The following is a 25369-nucleotide window of genomic DNA, read 5'->3' as shown; positions in this document are numbered from 1 at the left end:
AAGTCCTATTAGGCAACACCATCCAAACTGGTAATTAAACAATCCAGTGAGTTAAATGTATATATACATTAAACATATGATTTTATTTTAAATTACATGAATGTACATTTCTTCTTTTTAGAGACAGGGTCTTGCTCTGTCACTCAGGCTAGAGAGCACTGGCATGATCAGAGCTCACTGTAGCCTTGAACTCCTGGGCTCAAGCGATCCTCCTGCCTCAGCCTGCTGAGTTGCTGGGACTATTGGCATGCACCACTAGGCAGAGCTAATTCTATTTTTCTTTTATTTTTGCAGAGACAAGAGTCTTGCTATGTTGCCCAGGATGACCTCAAAGTCCTGGCCTCAAGTGATCCTCCCACTTTGGCCTCCCAAAGTGCTGGAATTACAGGCATGCACCACTGCACACAGCCCACTCCCATTTTTTGATGTAGGAACAAGGTTTCTCGTTTAAGCAAGGAACGACTGACAAGGGCTGCACATTCACCTCCTGCATTGACCATATCCTCAATGCTCATCTAAGATCCCTGTTTTGGTTTCTTATATGAAGCGGGAATGTAAAGACCTTGTGAAATAATCCGAGCACAGAATTTAACACCAAGCTTTTAGTAATTCGCCTTCATCAAGACTTTCCAGAGCATTCAATTTAATTTTCACTGAAACAGCTCTTTCCATACTTGTGTTTCATTGGCTTACACATTATTTAAATAAATTACATAATTACAATGGCATTCAACCAGTATGAACCAGTTTGGGAACCAGCAAACCAGCTCTTGGAAAACACACAATTAACTGTGGAAGCAAATGCATAGAGGTGTTCTAGTGAATAGCCTACCAGCCATTCAGGCAAGCATGCTTTGGCTGCAGCCAGTATCTTTCAGAGAGAGATTGGCAGAGCTGGTTAAGAGGGTATCCACGGTTCTAGTGATACAGAACATATTTTCATATGCTTATCATCCAATATCCCCTCTACTGTAAACCATCTGTTCATTTATCTATTTTTCTAACAGATTATCTTTTTCTCAATTATTTACATGTTCTTTCTAAATCCCAGATACTAATCCTTTGTCTTTTATTTATCATAAAAATTTCCTCCCAGGATTTTGCCTATCTATAAACTACTTTTTGTAGCTATTCTGCTTTACAAAAGTATTTAATTTCAATGTAATGAAAGAAAGCTTTTTCTTCATAGCTTTTGCTTTCCCTCCCCTTGCGTGGGTTGTAAACATATTCTCACATAATTTCTTCTAATATTTTAATACAGTAGTCCCCAATCTTTTTGGCACCAGGAACTAGTTTCATGGAAGATAATTTTTTTTCACAGACCAGGGTGAAGGGGTAAAGGGGTGGGGCTTCGGAATGAAACTCTTCCACCCAGATCATCAGGCATTAGTTAAGATTCTCATAAGGAGCATGCAACCTAGATCCCTCACTTGTGCAGTTCACAATAGGGTTTGTTCTCCTATGAGAATCTAATGCCACTGCTGATCTGACAGGAGGCGGAGCTCAGGTGGTAATATGAGCGATAGGGTGCAGATGCAAATACAGATGAAGCTTCGCTCCCGCACCTGCTTGCCGCTCACTTCCTGCTGTGTGGTCCGGTTTCTAACAGGTCACGGACCAGTACTGGTCCAGGGTCTGAGGCTTGGGGACCCCTGTGTCAATAATTAATAATTTTGTGATTCCCCAGGTTCCAGATGAGGAACTTGAAGTCTGAAAGTTTTCTGTATTTGGCCAAAATTATAAAGCTAGAAATGGTGAAGTTAGAGCCCATACTGATATTTATCTATGTATACTCTCCAAGGCAAATGCTACTACTTCACACCACCATCCTTAAGATGGAATTAAAGTCTGAGAGAAGCAAAGTGGAATATACGACATTAAGCAATGATGAAAAATGGGATAATGAACATCTTCATATTGCGAGTACATAAATGACTGACGTATAAATCATTTATCATCAGCCTCAGAAAACCAGCATGATCTTCTCCATCGCATAGCCCTGATGTCAAGTGGCTCAAGAGACTGGAGGTTTGCAGCAATTATTGAGCAACTACTAGGTGTTAAGAACTGTCGGGTGCTAGACACCTAACTATAGGCCAAAAAGATAAAGTTCTTAGCCTCATGAGCTTACAGTCCAAAAGAGGAACACATATTGTGCAAATTATGCAGTTATCCCAAACAGTTGTGTTGAGTACTATAAAGAACTTGGATATAATCGGAATGAATAAAGGAGAATCTTAAACAATGAACCAATGATGAGGCCTGCTGTGAGCAAGGAGGGCAGTGGCAAGACAGAAACCAAAGGCTCCTGTGGGCACAGATCACCTAGGGAGGGCCTTGAAGTGGACCTTGGAGTCTCAAGAGGCTTTCTTTGACCATTGTCTCTTCTCTTCCTTTTGGCTGCCCCATTTATATTCAAGACACCGGCTCTGTGTCCCCACCCAAGTCTCATCTTGAATTGTAATCCCTACGTGTAGGGGGAAGGACCTCATGGGAGGTGATTAGATCATGGGGGCAGTTCCCCCATGCCGTTCTCATGACAGTGAGTGAGTTCTCATGAGATCTGATGGTTTTATAAGGGGCTTTTCTCCCCTTCGCTATGCACTTCTCTCTCCTGCCACCATGTGAACAAGGACGGGTTTGTTTTCCCTTCTACCATGATTGTAAGTTTCCTGAGGCCTCCCCAGCCATGCAGAACTGTGACTCAATTAAACCTCTTACTTTATAAATTACCCAGTCTCAGATATGTCTTTACAGCAGCATGAAAACGGACTAATACATCAAGTGTTCAGCCATCAACTTGATCTAAATGTATACCTATAGGCCCAACTATGCCTATTCATTCATTCTTCTGTTCATTCAAGTCAACAAAAATATTCTGAACACCGGACATGTCCCAAGCAATGCTGCTGAGCTGCACGAGCTGCACACCTTCATTTCTATCTCTTCACCAGTTTTCCACATGAATGTTCTACAGTTCCTAAAGCTCTGCTTACTCAAAACCGACCTCTATTTCACATAGTACCCTGAATTGTGGTAATTTAGGTCACATGCCTGCTATCTGCTATCAGAAAGTGGGTTCCCAAGGGAGGTTTATGTCTGATGTGCTTTTGTGTCTCCCAAATAATCTGACTGCCTAAGAATCTGGTACTAACAGGTGAAGTTCTGTTACTGCACTTATTACACTGTCGTATGACCCATGGCTTAACTTTTCCTTCTGTGTACTACACTTTGAGCTTTTTAAGGATTAATAGGAATAAATAAATAATGAATGGATGGATACCTTATATTTCCCTCAAACACAATCTTCCTGCTGATTTCACCATATCATTATGGTCACTACTTATTCTCACCACCAGCAACGCATCATCTTTCCAGCAGGTCTAAATCTTGGCATTACCATTATCTCCCAATTCACTCATCTTCTTTAATATCTAATGAGCTGTCAAATCTTGTTGCTTCTACTTTTGCAACCTTATCCAAATCTTTTCTACTCTCCCTGCCAACACCTTGGTTCAGGCTTACTGCCTCTTGAAAAAATTATTGTGACTGGTCTCCCATTTTGGCTCCCCAACCAAATCTATATTACACCAGCTGTTGCCACATAAACTTTCCTGAATTATAATCCCATCCTGCCAATCCCCAGTTTATGAACACTCAAAGCCTCCATTTAATCCACTGCATTAATTTTAGGCCTCTCAGTTGGACATTAAGGCTCTACACATTAGCCCATCTATGTTTTGATTCTAATCTCCCACTGCTTCCCTACTGACACTTACTCCTCTTCTCTGCCATTCCCCAACCAAAAGGACTATGTGCTTTTTATTAAATATATCTTATGTTTTCCACCTGTTACTTCTGCTTGGGCACTTGTCCCCCATTCCATACTTTGAGGCCCATCGTAAATGTCAGTTTTTTCATGAAGTAGGTCCTGATACCCCAATCGACGAGCACTCTGCCTCCTTTGAATAGCTGCAGCTCTTTGTGTTTTTTTCTTCAAGTTCAATCTCACCTTATTTTACTTATAGTCATTCTGTATGTACTTTGTACACTGCAATACAAGCACCCTGAGGATCAGTGGTTTCCTTATTTACCTATTTCTCTGCAGAGTCTAGTGCAAAGGCACTCTCTTTGCAAGAGGCAATCAAATATTTGTTGAACTGAATGAAATTACACTGTAAGCTCCTTGAGGACTGTGACTTTAAGCACTCTGTGTCTCTCAAAACTTAGTGAGTGTTTTGTACATCATAGGTACTAAATGAATACTAAATGAATAAGTATTCATTTAGAAACCTCTCACCAATTAACATAAAGGAAAAAAGAAAGAAACCTGCTTTTAACATTCTTTATTCTTTCTTTTTGTTTTGTATGATGATGCCTAACTCTTACAGGTGCTTATTACGTGCTAAGCACTGAACTCAGGCTTATGACTATCATCTCACGTAATACTCACAACAGGACTGTGAGGCACTGTTCTTTCCTCATGTGATGGGTGGGAGGTTTAGAGAAATAAAGAACTTGATCCCACAGTGAGCAGGTGGCAGAGCTGAGCCTGGAACCCTGAGTCCTCACCATCATGCCATACTTCCTTGGTTGTGTTTGTTGAGCCCCTTCAATGCAACAGTTTGAGTTTAAATAAACTTTCAAAAAACACGTTAACCTGTATCTTAATATCATTCTTTGAAACGTAAGAACTTCTTGACACTTATTTTAAAGAGTGGTTTTTATTTAAAAAAAAAAAAAAGAATTGTTAAATCTATTTTATCCATCTTCCAACGTTAAGCTTCAAGTTTAGGAGGCTATTAGTACTTTTTCAAATGATGTGTATGGTCAATACTTGATTATGAACCCCAAAGGATGGAGTAGTTAACAAAGACAACAAATTACCAAATAACTAAACAGTCACTTAATTTTAGAAAACAGTCTAGAAATTTCAGGATCAAAGATAGCTATTTACTCCCCATTCTCCATGCAGACCTTTACACACTTCTTTATTGGAAGCCTGGACTCTGGCTGGCTGGCAGAGCAAAGGGGTGAGGCTTGTCACAGATAATCCACAAATAAATCAGAATGACCAAAAAATTTTCTCTTTTCAAATCTCTATTCAGTCTGCTTCTGACCACAATGCTGAAAAAGAATACACCAAGCACCAAGTAGCTGAAAGACTGCAAAACTGAGAGAGAAGGAAAAAAGTTATACTGGTCCTAAATACGACGAAAGCACACTGAAAAAAACTCACGAACTATACAAGGTGCTGCTTCTTTGGTTCTAGAGACATAAGCATGTGAAGCAGAGACACAGATTAGTAGATTCAAGGAGAAACCACTGCCAGACTACTCACAAGTAGCTCTCTAGCCTCTAAAGTAAATATTATTATTAAGGATGAGATTGATAACTCAAGCTGAATCTATATCAAGCAAGGACAAACTCTGTTGTTTAGCAAAATAAAGTAGAAAAATGACTACTAATATCTCAATACTCAGGTCTTCGAGTTATCCATTCAAAACAAAATAAACACTACGTAGACAGTCTGGTAATATTAACTTTTAGTATTTTGTCATAGCTACTTTCCTGGATTTAAGTGTTAATGTTAAAATACATTATCACTCTAGATATGATGAATCTCTGTGTCTTAAGTGATATTTAAAATCCAAATCCCATTTATGAAGCAAAACTTCAATATCTAGGTATATTTTCATTCCTTGAAAATGATCTAAAATGTTCACTTGTTGATACTTCAGTATTTCAAGTTATAGATCATATGTTCAGAAAAGAATTAGGGAAAAGAATTAGGGAAAAGAATCAGCCTTCAATATTCACAAATGTGTAATGGAAAATGACAGCCCTAAACACTCCTGTGCACTGCTTAATATTTTGCCAAATTCCTCTGCTGTACCAGCAGTTATTAAAACAAAAACAAAGCACATGATAAAAAAATGAGTTTAAGTCAAGTGAAAGTATTATATGACATTGCAAGCTTCTTAAAAATATATTTTAACTCAATCATGAAAAAAGCAAATATAGGTAATCCAAAAATAAAATATAAACAACAAAAACAATTTTGCTCCAATACAACTGAGCAAATACATATTCTTAACAATTTGTAATCACTTTTAAGAAATCATCTATGTTATAATTAGCTAAATGTTTTTATAGATATGGGATGTTAAGATGGAATGTGTATGCTGATTCCTACTCAAAAAAAGGATTCTTAACTTCCTGTTTCAGATCATCACAATTCTCACATAAACTCAAAACCCACAATACCATTAATATTGTGAATGTAAAGGACTGACTCTTTGGAGAAAGACTTACCTTGAAGTAAGTTGCTTTTACTTTGAAAATGACCTTCGATTCCTTCGAAAAGCAACTTTGTCAACATTACATGTCTAGAATAATGAAACAACCATTCATCCTGATTTGGATATGTGTTAAAAGAAGTAGAAAAAAAACAACACTAAAACAATCCTCCCCTCACAAACCTCAATCCTACTTCATTATTTTTCCCTTAAATTTAGCTATTTTAAAACACTAATAGTTTTGATATATTTTCCCTGGAGCATTCCCCATCAAGATTAAAGAAGGGCTTATTCAGAGACAAACAGGATACAGGAATAATGGTACAGCTTCCAGGCAAGCTATAAATAGCTGCAGCATTTTCAAGAAATCTTGTGCCAGTGTGTAAGTGCAGTTAAAACATGCAGTGCAGATTTTATTACAATGGTGTCACCAAAATTCATTGTTAAGTGAGAAAGTCAATTCTTACCAAGTTTTCTTGGTTCCTGGCTGCTATTTTCTGCTCTTCTTCTGCCCCATTTTTCATGTATTTGACCTCTTCCACTGGTTTGATCCTATACTCATCTGAGTGTCAAAAAAAGAAAACACATTTTATAATTTTTCCCCCAACAGTAGAAAAGTGTCAGTCAGAAAATACCAATAGCGTAATTTGCTAGACTCTTTCACCTGTGACCTTCATATGTGGTTCATTTGGAATAATCTGGAAGAAGCTTTACCAGGCACCTTAGATCTTTTTATGAGGCCCTCTCCTCTGTCTGCTGGAAAAAGCTCAGCATCACAAATGCAGCTAATCAAAGTGTCACTTCTGGTCCTTCCACAGACAGCAAATGTTGCAGAGGAAACAGGATACTCCATCTCTAAAGACTTTTTGAAATGTATGTTACACTAGGACATATCACAGAATTGTCTGATAAGATTCAAGAGAATATGCTTATTTTTCTTCAAGAGAGTATTAGTCCAAAATGCCAGTGCCAGCAATTTTCAGTGATATATTCATTCTTTAATTTCTGTTTTGAAAAAACAGAGTAAGACTAAAGAGTTACATTGATAAACAGAAGCAACTGAAGAATTGAGACTTTTCTTTCTGTGATTCCTATATTAAATTTTAGCAGTCTACAATTATTTCACATTACATATATATATTTTGTATATATATTTCATATATATATAATGTATACACTTTAATTCAATCTATCTGTAAAGTCATATGCATGAAGAGCTATTACACTTAACAGATGAAATGGGTAGGTATACCACTCAGGGCTGGAGAGTACAGTGGGATGTGGATGGGACCTAGCCTCTGCAACAGCCAGAGAGAGAACACAGATCCCAGTATTAATATACATGATAGAACAAACTCAGGAAAACTTGCAGCTTAAGTTCTCCAGAATAGTGATCACTATGATGACATTTCCATCAGATTCCTGTCAACAGGAAATGACTTGAGCACATTAAAGTCAAAAATAGGTGTCACTCTGAATCACTCTTAACCCAATTTGTGGGAAACATCACAGAAATTGTGAAATTAGAAAATATCATCAACCAACAAACTGACGATTGTCTGGCATATGGCATGGAGTAATGTCTAACTATAGGGGCCACCTGAAAGACAGCTGTCTATCACTAAGAGAGTTTATATTTCAGTTCAGAAAGTTGCAACATATTTTCTTATTAACTATGATTAAATAGGTACAAAGACTATATTCTTATATAATTTCTTGTCTTAGTATCTATAACACCACTTTCTAATATAGTTTCAGGTTTCCTCATCATATTACCCCTTAACACACAAATCCCAAAGATGTTCGTTATAGTAATATATCTGCAAGTAATTATGCTGTTCAAATGTTTCTCAAAATTATCATTCTTAAGAATGTAATACATTTGCATGTATCTGAATAAAGACTTCATGTTCACTGCTAAGCCAACTGTCTTTTCCATCTGACAATTTAGAGTATTATTGATTCTATTTTTTTGTAAAGATATTAGAAAGACTAGTGTGAGGTTCAGTAATGAGTTCTTTAGGAATTATCAGGTCCTAAATGTATTAACAAGTTAATCAACAGATTCTGATCCACAATTACAACACACAAGAATTTTACATACCAATGTGGTAATTTGAAGAGACAAAAATGAATGTAAATTAATAATACTGACAAATCTGATGAAGGATTATTTACTGAGAATTTGGAAAAACAATCGTTAATTAAAAAAGAGAAGACACTGACAAATTTGCCCCCGATACAATTACACAGAGATAAAAATAAAAGTAAAAAAAAAAAAAAGGTAAAAATGGGCCTAACTTCAGTTTGGGACATTAATATTAATAAATTCTGGCAGACTGAGATAATTACTATTAATAACCTTTTTTTTTTTGACAGAGTTTCATTCTACCATCCAGGCTGGAGTGCGATGGCATGATCTCGGCTCACTGCAACCTCCGTTTCCTGGGTTCAAGCGATTCTCCTGCCTCAGCCTCTCAACTGGCTGGGATTATAGGCGCCTGCTACCATGCCTGGCTAATTTTTTGTATTTTCAGTAGAGACGGATTTTACCATGTTGGCCAGGGTGGTCTCGAACTCCTGACCTCAGGTGATCCACCCGCCTCGGCCTCCCAAAGTGCTGAGATTATAGGCGTGAGCCATCACGCCCGGCCTACTATTAATAACCTTTAACTGAACTAAATTGTGACTTAATTGCTAATGGGGAGTTTCTAATTATTTAAATACACAGATACAGATATATATATATATATATCTCACAAGTGAATTCTATGATTTTGTCTGTAGGATGGGGAAGAGGGTAACATTTTTGGACCTAAGGAGAACCTTCGGAAAGACCCAGATGGCCCCTTGTCCATTGCTTGGTGAAGGTTTCTCCTAGGAAGGAGATGCCCTTGCCTTGTCCACAGTCCTCTCTCATCCGCCAAGCCACAGACTAGTGCAGACATACTCTGAGCAGCCTAGTAACATTCAGTCTTCATTTTCTTATACCTCCAGGGAGCACAACTAAATTGAAGGTAGTGGACAAACTATTACTATTTTTCCAATATGTTTCTCCAATGAAATGGAAAAGCTACCAGCTACACGACTTTCAAAGCAGCATTATTCTAAACACAGGCCATTTTTTAAATCAAGACAGAATCCCCACCAATTTAGACAGAAGATAGGCTTTAACATGTCATTAACAATCCTGGCTGGCTAGCCAACGTGGTGTTAGAGGATACAAAGGAAGAGAAAACAAACAGCCACGACTACAAAGCCAGACCTATCATTATTACTTACACAACACACCGCACAAAATCCATCATGGTATAAAACAAAAATAGCTGGGCAAGACCCTTCAATAGGCCACAATTTGTACAAAGCAAATATTTAAAAATGGTCTGCCACATTCTCAAAGGCTGGTGTCGGGAAGGAAGATGCCCATCTGGAAACAAACGTCTCATCAGCAAATGCACCACACATTCCCAAGGCAAGGCAGCCATCAGGAACGTCCTACCTCACCAATCCGCCTCTCAGCGAATGAAGGAAGCATTTTGGATTACGACAGTAAAACAATCACTACCAAAATTCAGTTTTCCTTTTGTTGAAGACATGGGTGATTAATTTGAGATTTTAGGTTCCCTTTGTCAGAGCCCACACTGGAGGAAATGTGGACAGCCACTGTTACAGCCAGAGGGTCCTGGCAGCAGAACAACATGCCGACTCGAGGAAGAGCAGGGAGACACAGGACCTGTCTTCCTCCCGCTCCCCCCAGATCCCTTGCACCTGTTCACAATTTTTCTTTTCTTCCTGTTGATCTTGTCAGGTGGCTTATTAAAATGCACGTCGGGAACAGTAGGCTGACTCCTGTTCCCTGCATGTAAACAGTTGCAGGCTGTGCTAGTCAAAATAGATGTGGGGTAAAAGCAACGCCTGGGTGATATTTTTAGCATTTTATTCCTCAGATTACATCCAAGAGGGGCTGGGATTGTTTGGTGGCATTGATCAAAATAAGATGAGAAGGTGTCAGAGTAGACTCAAATTTTCATTATTTTAGAAAACTGTAAGATCCCTTCTGATCTCAAACAGTAGTGGGTACAGGCTGCTTCTGCTGTTTTTCCTGCTTCACCCTTGAACATGTACATCTATGAACATTTTTAACTTTTTAATAACCCTGACGTGCCAAACTCATTCCAGCAACCATTTCTCTAGTTGATTCCTTTAAAAGTCAGTTCTATTAATTATAAAGGTAACCTCGTGGCAGATCTTCTCTCTGCAAAGCTTAGAAGGAATGGGGTCTGGTCCATGAGTTCTAGTTTTGTAGCTAGTAATAAATAGGTCAGGATCTAACATCTTTATTGAGTTGAACACAAGTTTGTTGGAGGGGAATTAAAGAGCAGAGAAGAGTGAAGGCGTCAATCACTTCAGCATAGCTAACTATGGTTTACTTCTACACTGTTCTCATCTGGAAGGTGTACACTCATTACAGTCTGAGTACCTATGTGCTGGGCTCTGTAGTAACCAATGCAGGGATGTGGAGGAGAGGGGTTGGAGGACAGCAGAGAGGGCCCAAGGAAAACCAGCTGTCTTGAGGGGAAGACTAATGCTCTGAGAGCCCATCTTCTACTTGACTGACCACAGATAATGAGGGCTGACTCTAAATTTGGAATAAACTTACACACAAAAATTCAGCTGAAGGACCTCATATACCACTATCAATTAAGGACCTCATATACCATTATCAATTCCCTGAGTCGGGCAGTCCCTGAATGATAACTACTGTCCTCACTAGTAGAAAGTGATTTAGTCAGTTCCAATGTAATAGTCATTATTTGGTAACTTTTAGGGTAGTTATAAACTTCCTAACAAGAAGCTTTGGTATACTTAGTATAAAATATTCTCAGTTCCTTCCAGAACTCACTTCAAATTAACCTAATAAAGGCAAACATTTCAAAATAAGATTGCTTGATACATCTTTTTTGTTTGTTTGTTTTTTTAGACAGTGTCTTACCCTGTCACCCAAGTTGGAGTGCAATGGCATGATCACGGCTCACTACAACCTCCGTATCCCAGGCTCAAGTGATCCTCCCGCCTCAGCATCCTGAGTAGCTGGGACCACAGGTGTGCACCATCATGCCTGACTAATTTTTGTATTTTTTGTAGAGGCAGGATTTCACCATGTTGGCCAGGCTGGTCTCAAACTCCTGGACTCAAGCAATCCTCCCACCTCAGCCTCCCAAAGTGCTGGAATTACAGGTGTAAGCCATCATGCCCAGCCACGGTAAATTCTAGTACTCTAAAAATATGATGTGTTAAAAGTAACAAGCAGGAAAATTATGTCTTTAGACTTTAAGTTTGTAGAAACTAAACATGAATGGTGTCTGACCACTGTATCTCTACTAGGGGAAGTATAAAGACTCTACATATGTGTACATATCCCTTATGATACTTCACAATCCAAAAATGTTAATGTCACTAAGACAGCAATTCTCATATGCCTTTTGCATCCTTATTCACTACTGAAACCTAATGCTTATTTACATTTAAACCAGAGATAAACAAACCAACAAACAAATAGAGATGAAAAGCCCTGTGGTGATGCTTATTATTGCCTTGGTAGTTGCTATGGTTTGAATGTTGACGTTCCTTCCAAAATTCATGTTGAATTTAATTCCCATGACGGTGGTATTGAGAGGGGGGGCCTTTGGAAGGTGATGAAGTCATGAGGGCTCCACCTTTATGAACGGGATTACAGCCCCTTGTAAAAGGCCTTGCAGGAGTGAATTTAGCCTGCTTGCCTTCCACCTTCTGCATGTGAAAGCACAAGCAGGCTCTCATCCGATACAAAATGCTGGCACTTTGGTCTTGGACATCCCATCCTCTAAAGCTATGAAAAATAAATTTCCATTGTTTGCAAATTACCCAGTGTGTGGTGTTTTGTTACAGCAGCACAAATGAACTAACATGGAGGTGTAAGACTCATCTCAGTGCAGCCTCACTAATAAAGGGTATTTTCATTTTGTAAAATACGTAATAAATTGAAGGATGAAAATGGTATCTAATTTTTATTTTTGTTTAATGTTTTAAAATTTACTAGTGACACTGGATACTTTTCCTATGTGTTGATCATTTATTTGTGCTTCTTTATTTGTGAAGTGTCTCTTCATATCCTTTGCCCTTTTTTTCTTATTAGAGGTATGGCGTTTTTCTTATTGACTCCTGTGAGCTCCCACAAATCACACCATTTTATGGGTACACTTCAGGCCCAAAAAGTTCTGAGCAAAAATACCTCTTGATTTTACTCCAGACATAAAGATGAAAGAAGCTATCTGCTTTCTGTCCTTGAGTCAAGTGATGGGCACTATCCCTTGCTATCCTTTCTGTGTTTCTTCTTTACTTCAACAATATTTATAAAGCACCTACTGTGTGCCAGAGACAACACTCAGCCCTGAGGTTATGTCTAGGAAAGGAAGAAGTCAGTCCCTGTTCTAAAGGAGTTAATGGCCAGTAGGAGAGGATGTAAGAAAATAAGAAAGCAGTGTGTACAGTTTTTATGGCCATGAAAAGCACATGTGAGGGTGGTGGTTATAAGATTAGAAAGGAGAGACCCCTAACCAAGGTTAGGCAGAGTCTTGGAGGACGTGACATATCTCAGTGGAGTCCTGAGGAACACAGCTCCTACATATGGGAAGGAGCTTTTGGGCAAGGGGTCAGTGTGTTCCAAAGCCAAAGGGAACACGGCAAATGGGGGGAGCGGCAAGTCATGCAACACGGCAAACATGTAGAATTCCAGGGGTTAAGACAGGTGTAACGAGAAAAGGCTGAGAGGGCTACGGGAACCGAAGACCTTATATGAGTCTTACTAAGGTGTCAGGCTCCATTCTGAAGGTGATATGGCCTCTCCAGCCAGTGTCCAGGCACTGAAGCTGCCATTAATAGGCTAAGCCTCTTTCCTCTGGCCTGTCCTCAAGCATCTCCTCTGGAGGGACTCCTAACCAGCTTAATCCAGGGTTTTCTGCCTCTCTCTGAAAAAAGGCAAAGGTGGAATTGATTAATACATCCTGAGATGGACCAGTCTGTTGAGGCAGGTGAGGAAGAACACATGGGGAAGACTAGGAAGGAGCCAGAGAAACACACGAGTCTCAAGAGGGCGGAATCCTTATCCCGGGTCAGCTGCCGGGGGGCTGGGGTTATGAGGCTTAAGATGCAACATATCCCAGGGCCTTGTTAACTGCCTCCTCCAACAGACATGCCTTCACCTGCAGACCGGGAGGCATCACTGTCCTCAGAATGAGGCGCCGTCTTGACTTATCCTAGGGGAAAAAGAGAATGCCACTGAATCATGATATCAGCTCCTTCTCCTTCAACTGTCACTGAAACAGCACACCAGTGAATTACAATGAACACAGCACTGGCTTCAAAAGGCCTTTCTCTTCTGCACCTGGCTCTGTGACTTCCCAGCTGTGTGCTGTGGAGATTGAGTATAGACCTTTCTGGGTGAACTGAATGAGTTGAGATGTATATGCACAGGATGATATGGTCTCTTAGCAATCCTAGGGTCTTGCCCGTGTTTTTGAGAGGACAAGATGAAAGGTGCCCTCAGCTGCAAAGAGGAAAGGATGACCTTAGGGTTCAGAGGTTCTATAAGAAAGATCAAAATGATAAAGCTTCTGTCATGACAGCACCTTTAATAATTGAGAGGTCCAGGACCTGCAGGCCCCATTCCTGAATCATTTAATCATTCCCAAGGCCAGACAACACATTTCCTTCATTCATCTGGGGTTCATTATTCAGTGACCAAGGAACTATTATCCAGTCATTAAGGACCCTGGAACATTCATCTTCTGACAAGCTCCAACAAAAGACATACAACCAGATCCAAACCCAGCCTGGACTCTTTCAGGAAGGTGCGCTGCAAACCAAGGCTCTCCCTAGGAGGAGGGGGCTTAACACCTGTGCTGTACAGTAATCATTCCCAATCAAGGAACAGAATAGTGGCCAATGACTTGAAGCCGCTTCCAGAAAGGGAAGACACACATGGTTGTTCTGAGAGACATTTATCTAATTTCTCAAGAGCCCTTCTCTGACTCTCCTAGCGGTGCTCATTTTCCACCCACTGAAGAACTGCTGGGACTCTTGAAGTCTCAGGTCAGCCAAATCCTCTCAACTATTCCTAGCAGGATTCCTGTTATCCTCGATAACCACTCAGGATAAAAGGCTGTCCTAGTCGGCTATTCTCTCCCCTGCTTTGAGTTAATCATCGTGTCTACCCTAGGAGGCTAGTATCATGACTCTCTTTTATAGCTGCAGAGAGATTTGTCCCTGGTTGGTTAGTCACAGGGTAGTGCTGGGCTCAAATCCAAGTTGGTCTGAGTCTAGAGACAGGCTCTTAACTACCAAGTCAGTTTTTTTTTTTTCCTACCACAAAGCACAAGAAATAATTTTTTCAGGAGATGATGTAGGAATAAAGTATAAATGGATTCAGAAAGAATGTGGACACATTTCCAGATCACATTCCTTTGTAAATCACAGAGAGATAAGTAAAAGTTAGAAGTACATCTAGCCTTCATGGATAACATCAGAAAAGCTACCATATCCTCTCTTGTCACGTCTTTGGGCCTTTATCAGTGGGAGAATACCAGCCCTGTGCTACTTAAATTAGGAATTAATGTGACATCCAAAGTAAATGCTGTGAAATCTTGTGTTGAAATGATGATTTGACCACCACTGCATCAACAAGGAGAAAACTAGGCCGGGCGCAGTGGCTCAAGCCTGTAATCCCAGCACTTTGGGAGGCCAAGACGGGCAGATCACAAGGTCAGGAGATCGAAACCATCCTGGCTAACACAGTGAAACCCCGTCTCTACTAAAAAATACAAAAAACTAGCCGGGCGCGGTGACGGGCGCCTGTAGTCCCAGCTGGTGCCTGTAGTCCCAGCTGCTTGGGAGGCTGAGGCAGGAGAATGGCGTAAACCCGGGAGGCGGAGCTTGCAGTGAGCTGAGATAGGGCCACTGTACTCCAGCCTGGGCGACAGAGCGAGACTCCGTCTCAAAAAAAAAAAAAAACCAAAAAAAAAAAAAACAAGGAGAAAACTGAAGTTTTTCTCCAATATATGGTAATGAATGCAATGTCTTTACAACTTATCTTAAAGTAACTTCATTTTAAGGCCTGCTGATATTCTACTAGAACTTTGATATATATTTTCAGCATTAAGGCCAAGCAATAAAATCAAGGATCTCTTCCTTCACTAAAGTGAACAGGAGCAGAAAGGGGAAGAGGAAGAGGAGAAAGAAGAGGAGGAGGAGGCAGAAGAGGAAGAGGAGGAGGACGAGAAATGAGAGCTATCATTTATAGAGCCCTTTCAATGGTCTGGATTTAGTTCTGAAAGTTTCACATATGACCCATTTAATGCTGACAACAGCTTTATGAAGTGGAACCATTAATGTCTCCATTATAAAGAAAAGGAAACTAAGGCACAGTTATCTAGCTGTACATCTACAGAGTGGTGGGACTGGGCCAGGCCTTGAACCCAGTGGTCTGATTCAGAGCCCATGCTCTTACTAATGTTTCCCACAAATGGGTAGTGAAGTAAATTTCTGATAAAATGAAAAGTTCTCTTTGAATACTGATATCCATTACAAAGCCTGCAGGACTACAGCACTTCAAAAAATGTATCATTTCCACAAACAACGATGTTCTTTTTCAGGGTAAACTATATTGCAATAACAGCAAATATGAAAAGATACTAATATAGTATCTCACATGCCCTCCTTTGTATATGAAATCAATGAAACTCCACCATCATCAGGAGGACCTAAAACATGAGTTGTTTTTCCAGGGCTGGGAATAAATTTCTGCTGATTCATCTGTAGCTACTTCTTCACTGCCATCGAGACTGACAGTCATGGATTTGCAGGATGGCTGCTGGGATTAGGAAATTATATGACCATTCCAAAAACTCTTCTTCATTTGTGTGACTGTCTTCTGAACATTTAACAATTTGGCCAAAGGTGAAAGAAACAAAGAGAGAGAGAGAGAAAGAGAAAGAGAGAGAGAGAGAGAGAGAGAGAACGCATAGACATATACACACATAGATGCATGTCTTAAGGAAGAAATATATCTTAATGATCTTTATGTGCATCTGACTTAATTCCTTTAATTGGATTCTGTCTTCAGTGAATTTCAGTGAATGAAAAATTCTTAGAAAATAACCATCACAGAGAAAAGCATTAGCCTTTGAGCATCCCAAGACCCCACCCCCAAGCCACCTGGCGAGGAGAGCTGCGTCTGGCCAGATGGGCTAGTGTGCTTTTGTGATGCAGATTGGGAAGGGGTGAGGAGGTTAGTGGGAGAATTGTGTCGGTCTGGATTGACACCGGAAAGAGCAAAGCTAATGAGAAGCACAGAACAGATACAGCGAGGCGCAGAAAGCCCAGAGTAGGCTGAGCAGGAGGGAACGTTTTGCAGAAGATGAGACAGATGAGAGATTTTTGAGGTAGTTAAAAGAAGAGAGACAGACAAAAAGTCATCAGAGTGGCAGACAGCTATAAATTCTTGGAGGAGGAGTAGACTTCAGAATGTTGTGCTGTGGTTTATGAATGAGATTATTCAGTATAAATTTAAATTGGTTTTCAGTGATATTTGGTGCTTCTTTTCATATGTCTCTGGGCTGAGGCTGGCTTCCAGGAGGACTGACTTTATCTGGGTTATACAACTTTTAGAAAGAATTCAATGGCTGCAAAATCATTAATGAAATAGGAAGAAACTGGACAGAGTCATTTTCAGCTCAAGTACTTCTCTCGTATGAGCACTGCCAATGAATTTTTAAAATGGAAAAACACATCTGAAATATCTTGTGATACAATTACATCATTTCTCTCCTTATAAAAAATATTCATGACTTGACTTTCCGCTGCAGATCTCCCAAAGTCAGTGCTCATATTCATGAAGGAAGCCCCCCTGAAAGCTGGTGGGAGCACCCACTCACACGTGTGCATGCGGGGAGGCAGCAGGCAATCCCTCTCCTTCTTTCCTTCCGACCATCTTTACCTTTTCTCACAAGAGCTTCATTCACATAAAACGAAAGATCATTTCCAGTTGATACGAATCACCAACTTATTTTCCCCTCAGAGACTAAAGTGTGTTCTGACAGCAACAAAGAATAGCTCTTTAGGAATAATGTCTGGGTGAGTGGGGAAAACGCATGCTCCATGATAGCTTAATGGTGGGCAGCACAGTAAACATGAACACACTAACTTCCACAACCTGGGAAGCTTAACAAGCCTATTTTAGCCAACACATTCTGCTCAGTTTGTTTATAAAAGATGGTAGCTGTTCTGAATATTTATCTTTTGAGGAGAGGGTATGAGGATTCATTCATAAAGGTTTCAGAGCAGTTCGATTAAATTAAAATCAACCAAAGCAAGGTAGGCTCTGTACTGAGAGCCTGAGGACACAGAGCTGATGCCGAGGTGGTCCTCATGGACCTTCACCCTCCACCTATTTGTAACCTATTTAAACACAGATTAAGTTTGAATGTTCTTAGAGGTAATGTTATACTCTGCTTTCTCAAAAAAGATGTGCAATAGAAAAAAAAAATGGCAGGAATTTCTAGAACTTTTAATGATTTTTAAGTTAGACATTTTTAACCTATAGCAAAGTACGAAAGGCCTACATAATTCTGTATAAACAATCCAAAGGTAAACTGGGGAGGACAGCTCCTACAGGGTACAGAACAGCCATAGCACCTTAGCACATCTTCTCTACTGTCTTCTTTCAAGTGGAGAGCTGCCCTTCTGAGATGCTGCTTGTGTCTGAAGGCCTGAGTTTTACCCGGTAAAATTCCAGAATTCAATAATTTTCAAGTATAATGCATGACCTGGACATGGTCCGATATTTCTCTTATTTGGTTTGCAACTGAAGCAGCACATACAAGGTGCAAAGAGACCTTTTCACCTGATCAAACCAGTGGGTGAATATGACTCTCCACCGCTCCCACTGGATCTGACAGAGGTGTGCCCGAAATCCGGGGGTCTTGGCAGCACATAAACAATGAAATATTTGCCAAAGCAGTAGGGCAAGAATTGCAGGTTTACTGTCATTTATACTCTCACTATGTCAGCTTCCAGAAACAGCTGATATCACCACTTGAGGCAACTGTGCCCTACAGAGCAAGCCACGTGGGCCACTGGTAAGGTCTGGGTTTTAGGCCTTGAATTCCTTCCTGAACTAAGACTTCAGTCTCCTTTTAACTGGGGAGAGCCTAGAAATTATCCGTTTGTGTCTCCTTCAGGATGCTCTATGGGTAGACCTGGCCTTGGCTTACCAAACCCCATGCAAATAACCCGTTACCTGCCCCCTTTTCCACCCCTTCCGGTGGGCCACTCCTTTAACATTTCATCTTCCAGGATCCATTTTCTATCAACTTCTCTTCTCTCCACAATCTGCAGAAGCAAAGAAACCCTCCAAGAGCCAACTTTCTACAAAAAAGTGAGTGTACCTAACAGAAAGCTTACACATTTACCATATCTTTTTTTGTTTGTTTGTTTTTGAGACAGAGTCTCACTTTGTCACCCAGGCTGGAGTGCAGTGGCGTGATCTTGGCTCATTGCAAGTTCCACCTCCCGGGTTCAAGCAATTCTCTGCCTCAGCCTCCCGAGTAGCTGGGATTACAGGCACCTGCCACCATGCCTGGCTACTTTTTGTATTTTTAGTAGAGATGGGGTTTCACCATCTTGGCCAGGCTGGTCTTGAACTCCTGACCTTGTGATCCACCCACTGTGGCCTCCCAAAGTGCTGGAATTACAGGCATGAGCCACCACAGCTGGCCCATCATATGTTGTAATAAATAAAAACAGCGTCTTTTACAGAGAATACTGATGTTATTTGACAGTGATGCTGGTAGTGGGGGGAGGGAAGGAAGATGAGTAAGTGTATTGACATTAATTTTTTCTTTAAAAGGTAACAGTGCAAAGTAGAAAGGAGATTCACAACAGGAAATTATCTGGGGGCTTGGTTTGACCTCCACAGAGATCTATGCTTCATTTGTGTATTTGTTCTCTCTTCTCATAGAGCACTGCTCCTATTCTGGGAAAACGTAAAAAGAAAGATAAACTGAATTGGGATGGTAGGTACAAGTGAAGAGGATGGGAACAGGGATCAAAGCTCAGAGCAGCTCATGGAGATCAGAAAGTGGAGCTCAGAGTTCCATGAGGAACAAAAGAGTGTAGGAATGAGAGTCTGTATTGCAGGGGGAAGGGAAGAGCCAGGTGAAAGCGGGTGGCTGTTACAGGAAGGGAGGTGAGAGTAGAAACTTGCCTCTTCGGGCACCCTGGCCCTTAAGAAACTTGCTAAAAATGAACAAGCAAGCCATGTCTGAAACCCCTTCACTCTCAGGTTGAATGAAATGAAACGTCACTGTGTAATGAAGATATACTGAGCAGATGTGCTGCAGTCCCAGGAGCTTCTAGAGAGCTGCAGCACTTCTCCTCACCTGGGCCATGCCCTGTGCCTGGGTACAGCTGAGCCCTGGAAACTGAAGTAGTAACGTAACTGTTAATGCTGCTCTTTCTATCCCAGCTAGCATCAAACAAATTTGCCTCAAGAAGGTTAAAAAAAAAAAAAAAAAAAAAGAGCAAAAGCAAAAAACATTAATGTAGAATTTTGAACTTATTAATCCTTACAGCCCCATCTTGAAAATCTTTGTTTTCATAATTTTCAAATTTCATTTTTCATTCCATGTTGCTAAGCCTCAGACCATGGTCATTGCTCTAAAACATAAAAACCCTGCCTCCTGCAATCCACCACTAAAGAGGAGTTTGTATTGGTACAAAATTCTACCTCCCACTCCTGCCCTTAACAGAGAAAACCACAGATACAACATGCTCTAATGAAGCTCATATTTAATCATTCCCCAATATCCTAAACCTGCCCATATCTCATTATCTCCATTCACACCTCCCTAATCCAGACCACCACTATGTCTTGCTAGGACTACTGAGCAAGACTCTAACTGGTCAACTGCCTGACTCTCACTTCCTAAAGTCTATTCCCTACATAGCAGTCCAAATAATCCTTTACATTAAAAAATCAAAGTCAGACCTCATCACTCCCCTGCACTCAAAACCCTCTTCTGACTTCTATTACATTTAGAACAGAAGACAGTGTACAGAGCAGTACAGTCCGGCCCTGGACTGCCTCTGTGAGTTTATCACGCGTCACCCTGCTGGCACAAGGGCATCAGACTTCTTCCTGGAATCCACTAGCCAGCTCCCTCTCAGAAATTTGGCTCTGTTGTTCCTCTGCCTGAAACATTCTGTTCCCAGGTATTCTCATGGTTTGCTCAAAGGTCAGCTCCTCAGACAGACCTTCTCTGACAGATGACTCTGAAAACAGCCATCCTGTCAACACTCCATCCCCTTTTGCATTCTCGTGGCACTTTTCCCTGAGAGTATACGTTTGTCTCTCTTTTTATTACCTTTATTACCTGCTAGAATGTGAGCCAAATGAGGGCAATCATTATCATATTACATGTTATATCCCTTAGTAAAATCCAGTTTATAGTATTTGCTCAACAAATAGTTCTTGAATGAATAACTTTAATTTTCAGAGTTCCATCAGAGCTAAAAGCACATTGTCTTTCATTTTAACATGCTGGTCATTTAACAGTTGCATCATGGGAAACAAGGCAAGAAACAAAGGAGGAAAGTACACTCCAAACTCAAGATCTTATAAACACTTTCAGATAAAAAGACACCTCTTGAGTGACAGAAGTCAATGAAGACTAAAAGATTAATGAAAAAATATTGTGTTATAAGCCGACACAATAAATGCAAAAATACTTGGTGCAACATTAAAAATAAAATCCTATTTCATACATAATTCGACAATTTCTTCTTTGGTTATAGATCAAAATCAACAGTGACATTTATACAGTGAGGCATGCATCTCTGTAGCTGGAAGGGAATTTAAATGTAATTTAGCTTGTCTTGAATGTGGTTTTCAAAATGAAAATCAAACGTAGTCTAAATAGAGATTTGTACTCGTGTGACTGTTTTGCAATTTGAAGGAATTAATTAGCTTCGAAGATGTACTATTTTAACATCATGCTTTTTCACTTCACCCTTACTCTTTTACCTTCAATGCTTAAAGCCATGCACATAAAATTTTTAAATCATTTTTAGATAAAATGAAAATATCCATTTATATTATAGCTTCCAGCATAGACTATTACTATGAAGAAAGCTGACTATAAACATTGTATTCCTCATGGCCTGTGTCCTCTCCAGCAGGCATCTTCCCCAGCTATGGCCCTTCCATCTAAGAAACTTTAATTATGTAATCTTTAAAAAACTGTCAAAGACGATTTTTATTCATAGTTTAAACATATGTTGTGAGTTATATTTTAGAGAATATTCATATATACTTAATATTATAGCCACAGAAATATTATTGCTTTATTATCCTTTAGACTTTGACTTTCTGAATTTTTTACTTCTTCTTGCCCTATTAAAGTCTGGTTGAACCAACAGAGTACAGCTATATAAGTTAACAAACAAGACCACACTCTCAGAGTGATCAGATCACAGTACAGTAGCTCTTGAGAAAATCAGCAACCTGGGAAATTAAATGTTCTCCTTTTGGCCTAGATTTTGTTTATAACTGTCTTCTATTAGACATTTCATTATCCCTTTCGAATAACAGGACCAATCTACCCTACCCCGACTTCTACCACAAACCTTTAAACAGAAAGTCAACAAATGGAATCCTTCACTGACTAGCAGCAGCTGCACACCACCAATTCAAGCATCACTGGATGAAAGATAAATTTACAAACCAACCAGCTAAGGTGGAAGCAGAGATACAACTCCACACACTTCATGCTTTCTCACCTTCAGGCTCATGGTAATGTTTTGAAGCTACAGAAGATATTGGTGATACTTCTTTCTAATTTTTAATTGAAAAAATAAATATCACAATGCAATTAACATTTTGGTCAACTCTGGACCATAAAGCTTTTAATAGCTGAACACTACCACCACCACCATTTTTTCGGAGAGCAATCAACAAAGCAATAATCATATATAATCTTGCCAATGGCTCCACTGCAGGAAAGAAACTGACACCACACAGTTGAGTGAATTGTCCATAGTGTGGGGAGCAGGTAAATAGAACCTTTGAACGTTAGCACTCAACACTCCCATAGCAATCACACAGTTCCACCCACTCACTCCCAAGACACAGAAACCAAAGCCCACAGAGGTCACCCTGTAGCACGGTTATTCTGGGGCAGAATTCACATGTAACCAGGTTCTGCAGGTAAGTCAATGGCTTCTCTATAAACTGGGCTCACTAGGCTTTACAGCCACTTGTTTTTGTTTGTGTGCTTGTTCTAATAAAACCTTACACAATACATAGCTCACTGTGATCTCTAAGAGGAGTGATTTCTGTGAAGGTTTGCTTACAGTAGAAAATTTGAGAAAAACTGAGAAATTGAGATTAAAGTTACAAAGAATGAAGATGGCTCCATTTCAAATTAGTCATTTGTCAAGCTCTACATCATGCTTCTGATTTCTTCTCTTTCCAAGAGACTTTACGCCTCGGAATGCAGAGCAAGACAAGGCCCGTTAGCTAAAAATAAACTTGAGATACGGAATTATATCATAGTTATTTCCTATCTTTACTTTTGTTCTCATAGCTTAAACAACCTCTTGGGCTGAAAACAGGCAAAATGAAACCAAACCACTTAACCAGTGTCATGTGACTTAGCAAAGCCCTGAAGGTCACTGTCATTGATGATTCATAGCCGTGGAGTCAGCACAGGGAAGCCTGTGGCCCAGAACTTCGCTATCAGTAACCTCAACAGTTACTTTAAGCCAAAAACAAAGGAACAGGGCTGGGCACAGTGGCTCATGCCTATAATCCCAGCACTTTGGGAGGCCAAGATGGGCAGATTGCTTGAGGTCAGGAGTTCGAGAACAGCCTAGGCAATATGGTGAAAATCTGTTTCTACTGAAAATACAAAAAATTAGCTGGGCATGGTGGTGCGCACCTGTAGTCCCAGCTACTCAGGAAGCTGAGGTGGGAGAATCACCTGAGCTTGGGAGGTTGAGGCTGCAGTGAGCTGGAATCGCACCATTGCACCCCAGCCTGGGCAACCAGAGTGAGAGAGAACCTGTCTCAAAAAAAAAAAAAAAAAAAAGAAAGTAAAGAAAAATAAGAAGGAAAGTACTACACATACTAATGACATCTGCAGGTAAATGAACTTTAAGGAAAGAGTTTTTCTTTTTCTGAATGAAGTTTTTATTCTTCTTATAAAAAAGAAAGCACTATGCTAAACTTTACTGTCATAAAGATGAAAATGTGCTGTTTATGAGAGAATAATCCAGAGAACTTTCTAAATAAAGTTCACTGATTATTCATATAGCACTTTTTGTGCGCCAGACACTATTTTAAGTGTTTTATTACTTATTAATTCATTTAATCCTCATAGCATCTTATGAGGTAGGTTCCAATGTTACAAATGAGGAACCTATCAGTTTGGTTCCCAAATCAGTATGATTAGCCACTATATCTTGCTCCACAAGTTCTTTCTCAATGTTACCACCTACAGAGTTATAAAACACTTTTTTTTTTTTTTAAACAAAACTTCTTTAGAAAAAGGGATGTAGAATATTTGGAAAATACAAAAGAAGTACAGAAACTATCTCATAATCAGCACCACCCAGAGATAATCACTATTAACCTTTCCTGGTAAACGGTCTCATCTATACTAGGCCATGTTCTGGCATTATTACTCAGGGTTCATAATAATCTAACCTGAGGTGAGGCTGACCACTTAGATAGCTGAAGGAATTAGCATCAAATTTTCTGTTTTCTAAATCTTCCAATCTGGAAGCTAACTTCCAGATTCCTAACATGATTCTTACATTGTCTATGTGAGCTTTTAAGTGTCTTGAAAAAAAAATCCAGAGTAAAATTTTCAAATATTTGAGACTCCTGCCCTTAATGTGAGATTCTCTAAAGTTATGTCTCCACCAGTTCGTTAAAGCTTCCCAGTCTCCCCTGCTATACTGTATGTGCAGTGTACCTCTGAGCCTTTGTTCTCACTGACTCTCAGCCTAAACCTCCTGCTCTGTCTCACTTAGTTCCTTTGGCTGGTATTCATATTTTAAGACTCAGCTGAGGCTTTAATCATCCTCTTTACAAGTCTTCCCCTACTCCTCAGAAAAAGAGACCTTCTGCCTTATCACCCTATGGTACTGACATTTTCTGTTGAGATGCCCATCTATTGCATCTTTACCAGTTCCGTAAAGACAGGGACCAGATTTAACCCGTCTCTACAGCCTCAGTGCCTAGCACAGCACCTAAGTCATGCAAGGTAGTCAACAAGTGCTTCTTAGGCTGAAATGAAATGCTAGGTTTTAAATGAAACCAACAAGTGCCAGTCGTCAGACTCTAGCTGTATGCCTGGGCTAACATTTCTGTCAGTCGGATCCCTGTTGTCCTGGGGCTATTTCCAGTGATAGACGGTGCTTTCTCCTCTGGGATAGATTTCACCATTGCCCTGAAAACACAACTAAAGGTCCTCTGGAGATGGAAACATTTGAAGTATATTTATCAAAATAAACAGTTGTAGTGAATGATAAATGTTATTCATAAAAGATTCAAGACACACAGAAAAATACAAAGAAGAAATGAAGAATCACCTGAAACTTCACAATAAAGAGACTGCCATCGTAAACGTTTTGGTGAATGGCCTTTCAAACACTTCTTTTATGCACTCACACAGAATTTTACATATATTTTAAACAAGTAAAATTTACAAACAAGATATGCTGCATAAAATCCCTTTATTCCTTTCACTTAATAATCTGTCACAAACTTCTTGCCATATCAATAAATACAGAATACCTTGATCATTCTAATGGCTCTATTCCATGCATGTTTCATCAGTGAGAAAGACCCTTGAACATACAGGTTTGCACACTTGTCCAATTATCTCCTTAAGATAAATTCCTAGCAGTGGGTCTCCTGCGGCAAAGGGCATGCTCATTTACATTTTTGATATATATTACTATTTTGTGCC

The 25369-nt window shown here is 39.9% G+C and overlaps 1 protein-coding gene across 1 annotated transcript in view; it reads right to left on the bottom strand.

Moving 5' to 3' along the window:
* C1H1orf21 (chromosome 1 C1orf21 homolog) overlaps window positions 1–25369 on the bottom strand; it is a 246586-nt gene that overhangs the window by 115794 nt on the left and 105423 nt on the right. The window contains exon 3 of the mRNA XM_023203458.3: window positions 6767–6861. Within this exon, the coding sequence (XP_023059226.1) occupies window positions 6767–6861 (95 nt within the window). The remainder of the gene's footprint in view (window positions 1–6766; window positions 6862–25369) is intronic.

This window comes from Piliocolobus tephrosceles, chromosome 1, assembly GCF_002776525.5.
Source record: "Piliocolobus tephrosceles isolate RC106 chromosome 1, ASM277652v3, whole genome shotgun sequence".
Classification (NCBI taxonomy): Eukaryota; Metazoa; Chordata; class Mammalia; order Primates; family Cercopithecidae; genus Piliocolobus; species Piliocolobus tephrosceles.
The sequence above is the reverse complement of the archived record's forward strand: the minus strand, read 5'-3'. Positions and strand labels throughout refer to the sequence as shown.